This window comes from Penicillium robsamsonii (assembly GCF_028829455.1).
Source record: "Penicillium robsamsonii strain IBT 29466 chromosome Unknown utg000006l_segment0_segment0, whole genome shotgun sequence".
Lineage (NCBI taxonomy): Eukaryota > Fungi > Ascomycota > Eurotiomycetes > Eurotiales > Aspergillaceae > Penicillium > Penicillium robsamsonii.
Genome location: NW_026643224.1, coordinates 1,027,779 through 1,041,281, shown reverse-complemented (window position 1 = coordinate 1,041,281; position 13,503 = coordinate 1,027,779). Strand labels below are relative to the sequence as shown.

Sequence of the window (13,503 nt, the reverse complement as noted above, 5' to 3'; positions counted from 1 at the left end):
CAAAAGTCCGCGAGCTACACAAATATTTCGGCGGTCACAGGGATGGCATCTCAGTGAGGTTCATAATAGGATACAAATTATACTATGTAGTTTCCAAGTATCGAACAAAAGCCATACATATGAAGTATAAAAATGAGTTAAACGACCTTTGCTAAGGAGGAAAGATCGGGTCGGATAAACAAAGTACCGAGAAGCTTCGCGCATTCCGGAAATCGCATTTGCGCAGCTTTGTTCCTGTTGAGGGGGCCCATTAATAGGTTCCATTTTCATTCAAGCATTTGAAGCTCATTGTCATATTCTCAAACATGTTTGCTCCCAAGGCAGCAGCGCCTGCCGCAGGTGGACTTTCTCTCAACACAACCTCCACCAATTCTTTGTTGTTAGTGCTCCCTCTCATCTTTGTCTCTGATTACACCTATCAGACTTATTGCCTGATCCCTTGCTCTGATTCGCTTCGTTTTCTCTCCCAATCCCTAGTTATTCGCATCTTCCACGCTGGGATCACGTTGATCTCACACAGAAAGAAAAAAAAAAAGCTAACCGCAACCTCCCATCAACAGCGGCGGCAACACAGCCACCCCCACAGCTACCCCCGGCGCAACTAATACCAGCAGCCTCTTCGGGAACGCTGCGAGCTCGACCGCACCTAAACCAGCAGGAGGATTGTTCGGCGCCCCGGCCGCAGGAACCACACCAGCAAAACCGGCTGGATCCAACATGTTTGGAGGTCAACAGCAGAGCGGTACAACCGGCAGCAGCCTGTTCGGAGGCGCAACTACCACAACACAGGCTTCTGGGGCGGGTAATATGTTCGGTGGGTCGACTGCTGGCGCTGGCACCAGCACGACTCAAGGAACAACGGGCGGTCTTTTCGGCGGTGGTACATCTACGGCTCAAGCTCAGGCAAAGCCAGCCTTTGCTGGACTCGGTAGTGGACTTGGTGGTGGATTAACAGGGGGAGCTACGGGAGGAATGTTGTAAGTGACCGCACTTTTGCTTGTCTTGTCTCATGGCTTATATTCTAATGATTTACAGTGGTGGCGGCCAGAGCACAGCCCAACAACAACAAACTCCAAAGCCTACCCTCTCTCTCTTCGGCCAGCCAGCGCCCGCACAGAATACACAACCACTACAACAGAGCACCGCTACCAGTACGGTGATTCCGGGTGTGAAAGTTGACGTCAGCAATCTCCTGCCAACCACCAAGTTCGAGAGCTGTGCGGATGAGATCCGTAGCCAAATCGAGGCTATTGACAAACATATCCTGAACCAGATGAAGATGTGCCATGAGGTCGGAAATCTGCTCCCGACCATCGAGCAGCAGGGTGCCACAATTCCTAACGATGTCGAATTTGTACAAGGCAAACTGGAAACCATGCAACACGCGCTTGAGAACGATGCCAGTGACATTGATGGGCTGCGCAGCCTCGTTACCCGGGATGCGGCCGAGGCCCAAGTCGCCTTCCGAGCCATTGATACGCTGAAACTCCCTCTACAATACCAGTCATCTGGCGGTGGTTGGTGGTCTGTGCAAGATCAACAGGTTCCAGAGCGATCTATGCGCTCAAGTCGCAAAAACACACTTGCTCTTCCCGACGGCGTGGAGGGTGACGCATCAACTGACGTCAATGGAATCCCCGTCAACCTGGTCGATTACTTCTCCCATCGTTCGAAGGAGATGAAAGAAGTTCTTACAAGATATACTGGGAACCTCAAAGAGATCGAGGACCATCTTCACGGTGTGGAGGCTACACTCAACCGTCAAATCAGTGACTTTGTGAGCTCCAAGTCTCGGGAGGGAGCTGCAGGAACACCCCGGTCTACCATCAGCGAACTTTCTGGTGTTCTCTCAGATGTCGAGGCTGGCATTATGGGTGTTGCCACTCGTTTGAGCAATGTATCGGAACAAGTACAAGATTTGTCGATTGGGCAGCAGTCTCTTGGCGATGGTCGGCTTCATCTGGGATAGATAAGAGAATTTAGCGAATTTGGTCTGTATTATTATGGGAGCTGATCTTCAGCATGCGAAACATGACATCCAGCAGTATATCTGTTACTCCGAACTCCCATTAGCCCCTTGTAGACTTGACCTATAGCCATCTATAATATAGACCGTAGGACGATAGCATAAGCTTAGTAAAAGTCTGATTATTTTAGCCAATCCTATATATTCAACTATATTAAATATTGCCATAAGGAGTATAGAAATGGTAACTGCTATGTTGCAGCAGAGGCTGAGTAACCCGTCGCACAGTCCGCCACTCTTGCCTGATCGCCTCCTTAGCGCCATTTCTAATCTCAACCTCCACTCTTCTGCACATACATCAGCACCTCTATCCCTATTGAACACGCGTTCGAAAACCTTGAATCTCACCTGAAACAGCGGTGAGAACGAGGTAGTATATCGACACCGATTCCCATGTTCATTCGATGAAGATTGCAAATCTCGCCATCAACGTCAGCGAAATTGCGTGATCACCCTGAATATTCTGGGGGAGAGGAAGCGGGTCGCATTCCAATGTCTATCAACCAATGGTCTCGTCCCCGTCTCTCCATTGTATTTGCCTGAGGTGATTCATCTGGGAAATTGCGCCATCTCCGTGAACTCCGGGGCATGCGAGATCCGTAATCCAAAATGGCGTTATCCGGGGTTTGACTCACTGCTTGACTGATAGCTTGTATATAAATAGTTTCTTCCTTCTTTATCCAAACTTACTTTTATACTTTGATATCATTGCTTCACTATCCTTGCACATTTACATCCGCATTTTCTTTACAGCAATTGGATTGGACATGGCACCATCATTAGAAGAGTCCGTGGTGACTGTGGCCCCAACTGTGGCCAAGTTCACCGTTCCTGTCCTTGCGAAGGACCTCGCTGGTGACAACAAATTTGGCTATCAGCCCGGCCGGACACCAGTAACTCGACACGACAACTATGCACACGAAGACCTTTTGCCTTCATTTCCAGACATCCATTGGCCTCCACTTGAATACACTCCCTACGAGGACAAGGGACTGCGAGGAGATCCCAAGTTCCGCAACCTCCTGAGGGATGCCACAGCTGTCTTTGATCACAACCCTAAGATTGGAACTGAAATCCATGGTGTTGATCTGGCAAAGCTCGACGATGCACAGCGGGATGACCTTGCCAGGTTGATTGCATACCGAGGTGTTGTCTTTTTCCGCTCCCAGAAGAACTTTGATATCGACGCTCAACGCCAATTGGGCCAATACTGGGGCAAGTTGCACAAGGTAAGATATTTGACATGAATTAATATGTGACTATACATACTAACAGTATATAGCACGCCACCACATCCGTTCCTCGAAAGCCAGGTCTCGAGGATGTTCATGTCGTCTACACTGGCGACAACTCCAGTGACAACCGTGCCCTCTTCACGCCCAGTTTCTTATGGCACTCAGACGTGACCTATGAAATCCAACCACCATCTTACACATCACTCAAGCTTCTCTCTGGCCCGCCCCGAGGAGGCGGTGGCGATACCCTTTGGTCCTCACAATATGCTGCCTACGATGTGCTCTCATCACACATGCAAAACTATCTCAAAGGCCTCACGGCCCTCCACTCAGCCGACATGCAAGCCAACGATTCCCGGGCACTAGGCCGACCAGTGCGCCGGGACCCTGTCACTACTGAGCACCCACTCATTCGGACGAACCCAGTTACCGGCTGGAACGGACTTTTCTTCAACCCAGGCTTCGTGAAGAAGATCATCGGTATCCCAGCGACAGAAAGCGACGCTATCATCCGGTTCCTCACCGATGTGATCGCTACGACCCAAGAGATGCATGTCCGCTTCTCATGGAACGAGGACGATGTCGCGCTCTGGGATAACAGATCTACCAACCACAGTGCTTCTTATGGCTTTACACCGCACCGTCGCCATGCTGTGCGTGTTGCAGTCCATTCCGAGAAGCCTGTGCATGAAGAGTCTGGGAAATCTCAGGAGGATGAACTCAATGCTTTGTATGGACTGCCGGCAGTCAACAAGGATGGGTCTCGCCAGTCGAACTATAACGACTAGGTTGGCCACAAAATGTTCATGGTAGGAGTTTATTCTTTCATAGTAATTAGCGACATATCAAAATCAGCGAAATATCATCATTCATTTTTATCATTGCATCTGCCTTGGTCGCACAAGTATCTCCTTGAAGCTTCTCAGGTATATTTACTCTATATCTTGTTCCTGCCTAATTAGGACTGTTGTCCCTCGTACCTTCCCAACCCATATCCTCCACAACTCCCCCAATTCCTCTCTGCCTCTCTTCTCGTAAACAACTCTCGCCACCTCTCTCTCTCCGTCTCATTTGCCGCAAAATGGCTTCCAGCCAACCAACTCTCCTCGAGTACGCCAGATTCTATAATATCGCAGAGGAATCGACTCGATATTGTCCAAGCAATTATGCAGACGACACATGTGAGCCAACAATCCCCACTCCCCCTGTTGAGGGTCTCAACCCCGAACACCCGGAAGATCGTCTCAAAGAAATCGACCGACGCTTCTGCGCCGAGCTCATGATGGAGAGGCTCCCAACTAAGCCCGAGGATATGGAGCTTCTGAGCGGATGTCTCCAACTCCGGCCCTTCAACCGAAATATCTGGCGTGGGATCTTGCCTGAAGTGACACCATCTGAGCTTAATTGCGAGCCTCTTCTCCTCACAACCCAGGATGAGAGAATGTTCGCTTCGTCTGAGTTTCATACCAATTTCGCGCAGAGTCCGACTCTATCGTCGCCTAGCCCTTCGGTTCATCTGCTTGTCCCTAGTGGTCCTGATGTTCCCGCTGTCCCTATTAACACGCGTGATGTCTTCGATCTCTACAATTCGGCGATGGCCTCCCAGTCAAACACCCTTGAATGTTTCACTATACCTGGTAATGTGACTGCCGAGTCCTCCAATATGACCACGACATCCCATCTTGCAGGAGATGCCTTGCCCCCCATCGTGGGACCCTCGGGGACTGTGCATCAATTTGTCAGTATTGAGTCTGACCCTGTTCCCTCTGTCTCGAGTCAGGGAAGTGGGGCTTACGCTCCAAGTGCAATCAGCTCTGAGGTGAGTACTCGGCAGATGATTATTGATGGAAGTAGTTAATCAAGACAAGCACCCTACCGAAAGTGAATTCAGTCCATTTGTTTTTTATAACACCACGTCCCCGCCTCCATTATCCGATGTCAGTTTATACAACAAATCACAACCCACCTTCTCTATTGTTTCTCCGAATCTGACCAAAGAAAAAGGTTTCTCCGTTGGCGGAGTTGACAGCCAGAAAACGCAAGCATACACAGATTTGAAGGGAGAGAAAGGAACGAAGGCCCTTTTGGGGCCTGTGGCGGCGGATGCAGGCATGAATTGTGAACAGAAGGGAATTGTGCCTGGTTCTCTCAGTACGATTTGTGAAGACACGCTTGCTGTGTCAAATAGTGTCTGTTCGAGTTCCTCAATAACTCGGTCAGCAAATCATCAGAACATCACTCAGCTAGCACGAGCTCAGAATGCAAACGATAGCCATGTTTCCTTCAAAACTTCTTCCGAGCAGAATCCCAATATTATGGCAACCCATACTTCGTCCGTGGACAGGAGACACTCGTGCGCCGCTCAAGCGGAGCAGTTTCGCATGAAACTGGGCTACAAGCCGCAAAAGGTCCCCTTCAAACCTCCAGGTGATAATTCTTCCAAGGATTATACAACCTCGGGATCATCCAAACCAGTGTTTGGTGGCCTCGGGTCTTTATGTTTGTTCATGCAAACAAGAGGTAGTGATGGAGGATATGTTACCTCGTCGCATGATCCATCTTCCCATGATCCATCTTCCCTTTCCCTGTCAGGATCCACAAGAAGTGGACAAGGCGAATTCTCAAATGCTTCACCGGGTGACCGCCCCCGAGACTATGATAAGGATCCATCGGATGCTTACGGCTTACCCGGCCCTGCCATCTCCATGCAGGAAATGGTGACACGATCGGCATTCAACCCGCCACCGATGTTCTTCCTGTCTACTACCCTCCTAAGAACCCACCTGTCTGTTATACGAGATATGGAGGGGTGGCCAGGCAATCCACCCAAATTGATCTATAGGGAGTATGGGGACGATCACTGTGATGCAGAAGTCATTCTGGCACCTGATACTGGGCTTATCCTGACGACCCTTCATGAACTGACCCAGCGGTATCTTCCAGGGCATGGACCAAAGGATGAAAGGCTCAATGGAATCCGGGGAATTAACTCTCCACTCAGGGAAAAGATTTTCCGCCTCATGCATCGCTATGCGCTTTTGGTGGTTCTCATCTGCGAACCTGACAACGCAGACGTCAGCAGCGGTGCGTTTTTCTCTTCGATAAGGGACATCGGGTCGCTTGCTGGATTTTGTGACAGCCAGAATGAATTGTCTAAGACATTACTGGTACCTATCCCAAACCACTCGACATCCATTGTATTGTGGTGTTTCGGTATGGGAAGGCTTCGATATGAATTGTTTCCTTCTGAAGTCATAGGAAACATCATCGAAGGAGAGTCAGAATATGAAGTCGCTCTCCGCAACCTGGGGATTAATCCATTCGCGGGGCGCCTCATTTTAGACAACATTCGTGTTAGTGGTTTCAACCAATTTCCAGGCTTCGACCTATATCCACTCCCCCTGCCTTCTCATGTTGCCAACGCGAGCACCGATTCAAGGGCTTTCGATGTCTTTATAAGTATGACTTCCTTGGAGCGGGATATGGAATACGGTTCTTTTGTAGGCGACAGGGTGATGAACAGGGTGTCGGAAGCTATCAAATCAATGGCGTACATGAACTCCAATGAGACTGACAGTGAGGATATTCACAGCACTCAAATCAGTCTTCATTAGTCGTCTGGGCGCGTGGGCTTTCATCACCAAGATACCAAGTATTGATAATCAGATTCCGTCTATCAAAATCATACCTTTACTTCACATCCTTCTATCGGTCTTTCCTGGGGTCTTTTAGAATATAACGGCTGACTACCCCCCAGTATTGTTAGTGGGGCACCTTTGATACGAGCTATTTCTAGACCGTTAAGAGACATATTGATGGCAGCTGGTTTCTACCGGCGAAAACCTGACACTTGACTTCCAAGATATCTGAAAGACCATACTAACAGCACCAAATAACTAAAGAATTTACAATTTATACCAAAAGACATAGAGAGGAGATGATCAAGTCTGCAATTACCGACTACTCACCCCGGCATAAGCACCAGGAGAAGCTAAGTCGCAGTTTAATTTAAAAGTACAATGGACAAAGACATGCAAGACCCAGGGCCAATCCAGCGCTTCAAAAAACTCATGCATGCAAAATAGAAAGACAGGCCAAAACAGGAGCCAAACTGACATGATACCTAAACAATCAAATGTCAAATATCATCCAGTAACAGCATCCCGATTCGCTATTATTTTTTGTTTTTTGTTTCTTTTTTTTCTTGGTCAGTGTTCTTGAGATCGTTGAGAAAGGTCGAAGCTCGTGACGTCGCGTCGGTATGATACACGTCAGGGGTCTTCCAAAATCCCCATCGCGATTTTACAGCGAAATGGGGGTTGGTGTCGACATGACAGAGAGGGGGTTGGATGGCGGCGAAACAAAATCGTATAAGAATAGTGTCTTGGAGATTAATTTACTCCTTGATCTTGGCCAGGATACTAGTGGGGATGTTAGTGTTGTTCTCGGAAATCGAAGGGGGGGGGGAGGAAACATACTCGTGATCACGGAAGAGGGTGTACTCCTCCTCACCGACCTTGATGGCGTTACCACCGAACTGAATAATATGTTAGCATATATTATTCGTGCATTTGCATCCACCGAACGTGAAAATGCGAGGGAATTGCCGGACCACATACCTGGGGGATGAGGACCTTGTCACCGGCGCTGACGCCCATGGGAAGACGCTTGCCGTCACGGTCAAGGAGACCGGGGCCAACAGCAAGGACCTGAGCCTCGTTCTGCTCCTTGACGGCAGCCTCGGGGAGGAAGATACCGGAGGCGGTCTTGGCCTCGGGCTTGATGCGCTGGACCAGGACGCGATCCAGGAGGGGAGCGAGGGACTTGATGTTGCGGAGGACAGACTAGAAAGGTATTGAGTTAGTTATTGTGTTCTTCAATGATACTGTCCAATTGAATTGGGAATCGCGCGCGTTGCGCGGGTTTTCGGGTATCCGGGATCGGCTTGAGGGAAGAAAAAGTTGGACGAGGTGCTAGTAGCTCTCCGGAAGTTGGGGAAATAGGGAATTTCGAGCTGTGAAATCAATCGGGATATACCACATACCATTGTGAAAGTGAAGGAGATTCCTGAGGAGATCGTGAAGTTGAAGATGGGATGGAGAAAGGAAGAAGATGGAACTGGTCCGGGGGAAGAAGATCTGGACTGGAGAAATTTCCAGAATGCCAAGACCGAACCATGAGCTTCTTCCGAACAGCCTTTTCCAATGGACTCTCTACTCTCTAGGAACTAAATGAGTTGGAGTCTATAATATTTATCTATTGATGCTTATGTGTTTACTGTTGGTTTTTATTGACATGTTTGGTACAGCTGTTCGTCTAGACGTGGTTGTAGTCCTTCCCCGACCTACAGCTTTACTTTACACGGAAGAAGCTTGAACTTGTAAATTGTCCATTGTCATCGCCATTCCCTTTGTATGCATGAAACGCCATGAGATCCCATTATTCCAAGGGCGAACCCGAAGTTACCATCACAGTAATATGAATTCCATATCAAACTACCATCTTCGGCCCCGTCCTCGGCCCCCGTAACCTCCTCCACGTTGATCGTATCCGCCGTAGCCCATTTGGCCCTGGCCCCCTTGGTTGAATCCTTGGCCCTGGGGCTGACCCCCGAAGCCAGGTTGACTCTGCTGGCCGCCAGGGGGCATCATCGACTGGGCGTGTTGCATGAAAGCCATAGGATCCATATTAGATGGGTCCAAGCCCTGGGACATCATGCTGGCCAGCATGCCCTGCATCATATCGGGGTTCATATCCGGCATGCCGGGCATGCCGGGCATGGGCGGCGCAGCACTAGCTGGAGCAGCAGGGCCCGGTGCACCAGGCATCGGGGGCATTCCCATGCCCATGAAGGCCTGCATATCGTCCATCTGTCTCTTTTGGCTGCCGACTTCCTGTCTCAAGCCTTGTTGCTTGAGACAGTATCCTGCCCATGTAAACTCATCGAATCCATAGTTGAAGTAGTCCGAGAGATCTGACCCGGGTCGGCGCCAGGGCTTGTCGTCAGATGGGAAGTCAGCATCCATGTCGGTAGACATGATCGGCTTCCCTGTCATGGGATGGACGGGGTTTGCATTGACATCGATGGTGGAGCTGTGAATGGCTGGATAGGCGGACCCTGGCTTTTCTGAGGAGGGTCTTGCGGCTGCGGCTGCGGCTGGGGCTGGGTGTCCAGGAATCGGAGTTGCGGTTTCATATCGAGGAGTCGCGGATGGTGTCGCAGATCTTGCTAGCCCGGACGAGTCTGCGGAGGACGGCCGTTGTGGTTCTTGTCGTAAACTTGTATGGCGTGGGTGGGAGCTAGAAATATCAGTAAGAGTGCAGGGAGGGCGCTGGCAGCTAACTCACGCCTCGGGAGCTGGTGCGCCTTCGGGTGCTTCTGTGATAATATTGAAGTCATCCTGTAGATAAAATTAGTAACAAAAAATTACAGGTAAGTGCAATAACAGTGCGTACATCATCTTCTTCTTCCTCTTCTACCTCATCGTCGTCTTCCATGTAATTGCTGTCCTGCGGTTGGCCTGGAGCTGCATTTTGTGTGTGGTTCTGCGATTGTGTTGTCGGCACCGCGTCGACGGGATCATAGAAGTCGTCTTCTTCTTCGTCCATGATTTCTGAATTTCAATTCGACGGGTAAATGCTGCAGAAAGTTGTATCAAAGAGGATCGAGATCGAAGGTTGCGCGCATGGGAAACCGGGTTTGTCTTGTTTGCAGCGGTGTGCCTCGCACGATTTTAGAGTTGAAACTTGCGAAAGAGATAATTGGAATTGAGACACCAAATGAGCTATATAGATAGGTAATTGTAAAGATATTCTTCTATTTAGAAAGTGAACGCTTTCTATAATCTACTGATCTTGCAGAATATACTTAGAACGCTGCTTAGTAGAAATTAAAGGTCACGTGCTGATCACAAGACGTCACAATCGCGATTCTCTCCTCTCAATAGTTAAGTATAAGCTTATATCTCGCAATCAACAATGGCAGAAGAAGAGGAGAGGGATACATCCACTCCACGGTCCTTTGCTGGCCAAAGCGTCTCCGCGGAGGAGATGCTGAAAGAGCAAACTGTCGGTCTTGTTCATCTCTCCGACTTTCGCAAGCGGCGCGCAGAAGTTCTAGAGCAAAAGGAGCGCGAGGCGCATGACAAGTCTCTGGGGCTACTGGTATCTGGTAATTCAAGAAGTGCAACTCCCTCCGCAGGCGATGTAACTGACGGGTGAGTCAAGAGCCTCGACTTCTATTTCCGTTCATTTGAGCTGATCGCAGCGCAACAGATCAACGCCTCCCCGGAGTGACGGTCCCGCGAAAAAGAAGAAAAAGAAGGCTCTTGCGAAAAGCAAGCTGTCATTTGGCGATGACCAGGATGAAACGGGGGAGGACTCCACAGCAACTACACGCGACTCAAGCGCATCACGGTCAGGTTCGAAAACACCCGCCGAGGATAGCGCGGCGCGACGCATGAAAGCAAACCCGAATGCACCCCCACCACCCAAAGCTTTGACAAAGGCGTCCTTGGAAGCTGAAGCGCTGGCTCGCGACACTCTCCGCAAAGAGTTCTTGGTCATGCAGGAGGCTGTGAAGAACACCGATATTCTCATTCCATTTGTCTTCTACGATGGAACAAGTATACCAGCTGGAGCCGTCAGAGTCAAGAAGGGTGACCATGTTTGGTTGTTTTTAGATCGGTGCCGGAAGGTTGGTGCCGAGATGGGCGTACGTGGTGCCAGTGGTGCATCCAAAGAGAAGAAAGATAATCGCCGAGAGTGGGCACGAGTCAGTGTCGACGACTTGATGCTTGTCAAGGGCGATATCATTGTTCCTCATGTAAGTTCACCCGGAGTTCATTGATCGAGCATCTCATCTCATATTCACACAGCACTACGAGTTCTACTACTTCATCGCCAATCGAGTGCCCAGTCTTTCCCGAGCTGGCGGTTTGCTGTTTGACTATTCCAACAAACCCCCCGCTGCCAATTCTAACGATAATCCGCTGTCCCAGCCTAGTGACGATCAACTAGAGGGCGCAGATAAGGATTTTTCAGAAACCAAGGTCGTAGATCGACGGTGGTATGAGAAAAACAAGCACATTTACCCAGCCAGCCTGTGGCATGAATATGAGCCCGGGAAAGAGTTTGAAGAGAAGATGACTTCAACACGGCGCGATGCTCAGGGAAATACATTCTTTTTCTAGCCTGGAAATATGAAAATAATGACTGTAATAGACGAATACCAAACATTTTCTGTCCGAGTTGTTTCATTACAAAATTTCCTTTTGAGGTTGACTAAACTAATAACCTCTCGCAAGGTCAACCCGTGACCTTCACTTCTTGCTCTCTTCAACTCCATCTCATCTCCAGTGACACCATGGATTTTTCTCTAAGATGCAATTCTCTCAAGTGTCGGGCAGAATTGAAAGAGAAAGCCGTGGTGACAACCTGCTCGTAAGTTGCTCCGTCGTGAATCAGTTCAAGCCAGAGGCTGATGTTTCCAGGCACATCTTCTGTCATGCATGCGCAGACAGCCTCGGGCTCTCCCGTCCAACCACCAGCAATCGGCACTGTCCTGCGTGTCAGACCGTACTTCTCAATCCAGATGACGCCGTCTCGACAATCTTGAATCCATCGGAGGACTACAAAACAAGCGTGTTGAGTGGGTTAGATCCGAACACAATCATGGAATGTGCTGGTCGTGCACTTGCATTTTGGGCATATCAAAGCACACAGGAGATGTCTGTCTCACTTCCCCAGTATCAAATAGTACCATGGGATTGTCCAAGGCTGACTCGAGCAGATTCTACCAGGAATACCGAGCGAAGACGCTTACGGAGAAGTACGCCAACCTCAACACACAGGTGGACAAGGTCATCCACAATGCCAACACAGAGATCCTGTCACTGCAAAGCAAGCTGGCTGGTCCGTCCACTTGATTCCACTCTTACTCGAAGATCCAACTAATATCTGCACTGCAGACATGCAATCAACCCAAGAAGACCTTCAAAAGAAAAACCAGGAATTGAATGATATGTACCGCGATAAAAACAACAAACTCGCTCAGATGACCAATCTCTACAACCTTCTCAAAGCTCGTGCCATGCGGTCCCGGATGCAAACCGCAGCCTCAGACACGGTCTCCCAAGCTCTCTCCTCCCTCAATGCCCCTCCTCCTATTTCCGTTGCGCAATCTGATGTCTCCACGCTACCTTCTGCCCCAACTACTCGGCATCCCAACACACCCACTTTTCCCGTCAACCCAGACGGAGTCGAGCAGCTTCATCGGTACCAACGAAGCGGCACTGGAAGTTCCAAGAGGACAAAGACAAAGACACGTCGCGAAGCCCCAATGCCGCCCCCTGCTCGGCCAAACTGGGATGGGCGAAATAGTATGTATTGAACCACAGTCTCTAAGACATACTAACTAATGTGCTTCTGACTAGGCAGAGGTTCAGATCTCACTCTGCAACATCGTACTCGGCTCCTACGCATTTCTCGGCCTCCAACTGCCTCTTCTGAGCTTCCTCCTGGTGATGCTATTACGCAGCGGTTTGGGGGTTAATCGTTTACCTATTGGGTGAGGTATCTGTATGGATATGAAGCGGTTTATTTCTACCATTCTTTCAACCAGGACATTGATGTTGTATGTTGAAGCTCTTCAAACTTGGTATGATTTGATTTACGGTCACCAAGTGGAAGCCCTTATTTTTGCCCGCATAGTACTCGCATGACAATAAACAAACTCTCACTTCAAACGTGTATCGTATACCCAATGGCCCTTGCTAGTTTCGTAGATATAATAGGGAGAATGTGGGAAAGACAAGTCTGATATCTGCAACACTTAGGTCACTGGACAAACGAAGAGCATTGGGAGTAAACTCCTCTGCTGTTTTCTCCCTTCATATTATGTGCTTGTTAAGACTTGAAGACAGCCAGGGTCTCTTCCAGCGGAGCCTCTCTTTGCTTTCCTTTCCTTAAATCCCTGACTTCCGCGGCCCAGAGGGCAATTGGACTCTCAGAGCCCAAGGCAAGAAGCAGACCGGTCACCAACACGCTGCAAGCTATCCCCACCCCGTCCCATGTGCGCTTGTGAAGCTGCAGAACCAGGGAATTTTTAACCATCTGATCAGCCATCTGATCAGCCTGGATTCCGATGGGCTTCATAGAAGAAGTGGCATCCTGCCTGTAGGTCCCTACTCTCACCAGCGGTCATTTCTGACTGACTTGGTGAATGAGTTGATCTCCGAACTA

The 13,503-nt window shown here is 49.4% G+C and overlaps 8 protein-coding genes across 8 annotated transcripts; 5 read left to right on the top strand and 3 right to left on the bottom strand.

The window, feature by feature from the left end:
• Nucleotides 1-305: 305 nt before the first annotated feature.
• Nucleotides 306-1,969, top strand: N7447_010132 (nucleoporin FG repeat-containing protein; the record flags this gene model as incomplete). The annotated part of the gene is made up of 3 exons (XM_057234394.1): nt 306-379; nt 561-977; nt 1,036-1,969. The coding sequence occupies 3 exons, from the start codon at nt 306-308 to the stop codon at nt 1,967-1,969; spliced, it is 1,425 nt and encodes a 474-aa protein (XP_057081678.1).
• An 824-nt stretch (nt 1,970-2,793) lies between these two features.
• N7447_010131 (TauD/TfdA dioxygenase family protein) lies at nt 2,794-4,049 on the top strand (the record flags this gene model as incomplete). Its single annotated transcript, XM_057234393.1, has 2 exons — nt 2,794-3,255; nt 3,309-4,049. The coding sequence occupies 2 exons, from the start codon at nt 2,794-2,796 to the stop codon at nt 4,047-4,049; spliced, it is 1,203 nt and encodes a 400-aa protein (XP_057081677.1).
• A 293-nt stretch (nt 4,050-4,342) lies between these two features.
• On the top strand, nt 4,343-6,875 carry N7447_010130 (uncharacterized protein; the record flags this gene model as incomplete). Its single annotated transcript, XM_057234392.1, has 2 exons — nt 4,343-5,080; nt 5,130-6,875. 2 exons carry the CDS (start codon nt 4,343-4,345, stop codon nt 6,873-6,875), a joined length of 2,484 nt encoding a protein of 827 aa, XP_057081676.1.
• Nucleotides 6,876-7,657: 782 nt separating this feature from the next.
• N7447_010129 (co-chaperone GroES family protein) lies at nt 7,658-8,308 on the bottom strand (the record flags this gene model as incomplete). The annotated part of the gene is made up of 4 exons (XM_057234391.1): nt 7,658-7,682; nt 7,740-7,798; nt 7,881-8,105; nt 8,306-8,308. The coding sequence occupies 4 exons, from the start codon at nt 8,306-8,308 to the stop codon at nt 7,658-7,660; spliced, it is 312 nt and encodes a 103-aa protein (XP_057081675.1).
• A 448-nt stretch (nt 8,309-8,756) lies between these two features.
• Nucleotides 8,757-9,870, bottom strand: fip1 (cleavage polyadenylation factor subunit FIP1; the record flags this gene model as incomplete). Its single annotated transcript, XM_057234390.1, has 3 exons — nt 8,757-9,561; nt 9,610-9,662; nt 9,718-9,870. 3 exons carry the CDS (start codon nt 9,868-9,870, stop codon nt 8,757-8,759), a joined length of 1,011 nt encoding a protein of 336 aa, XP_057081674.1.
• A 369-nt stretch (nt 9,871-10,239) lies between these two features.
• Nucleotides 10,240-11,453, top strand: N7447_010127 (FAM50/XAP5 family protein; the record flags this gene model as incomplete). Its single annotated transcript, XM_057234389.1, has 3 exons — nt 10,240-10,478; nt 10,537-11,086; nt 11,139-11,453. 3 exons carry the CDS (start codon nt 10,240-10,242, stop codon nt 11,451-11,453), a joined length of 1,104 nt encoding a protein of 367 aa, XP_057081673.1.
• Nucleotides 11,454-11,626: 173 nt separating this feature from the next.
• N7447_010126 (uncharacterized protein) lies at nt 11,627-12,814 on the top strand (the record flags this gene model as incomplete). Its single annotated transcript, XM_057234388.1, has 5 exons — nt 11,627-11,703; nt 11,754-11,990; nt 12,053-12,174; nt 12,231-12,641; nt 12,696-12,814. The coding sequence occupies 5 exons, from the start codon at nt 11,627-11,629 to the stop codon at nt 12,812-12,814; spliced, it is 966 nt and encodes a 321-aa protein (XP_057081672.1).
• Nucleotides 12,815-13,167: 353 nt separating this feature from the next.
• N7447_010125 (uncharacterized protein) lies at nt 13,168-13,416 on the bottom strand (the record flags this gene model as incomplete). The annotated part of the gene is made up of 1 exon (XM_057234387.1): nt 13,168-13,416. One exon carries the CDS (start codon nt 13,414-13,416, stop codon nt 13,168-13,170), a length of 249 nt encoding a protein of 82 aa, XP_057081671.1.
• Between the last annotated feature and the right edge of the window lie 87 nt (nt 13,417-13,503).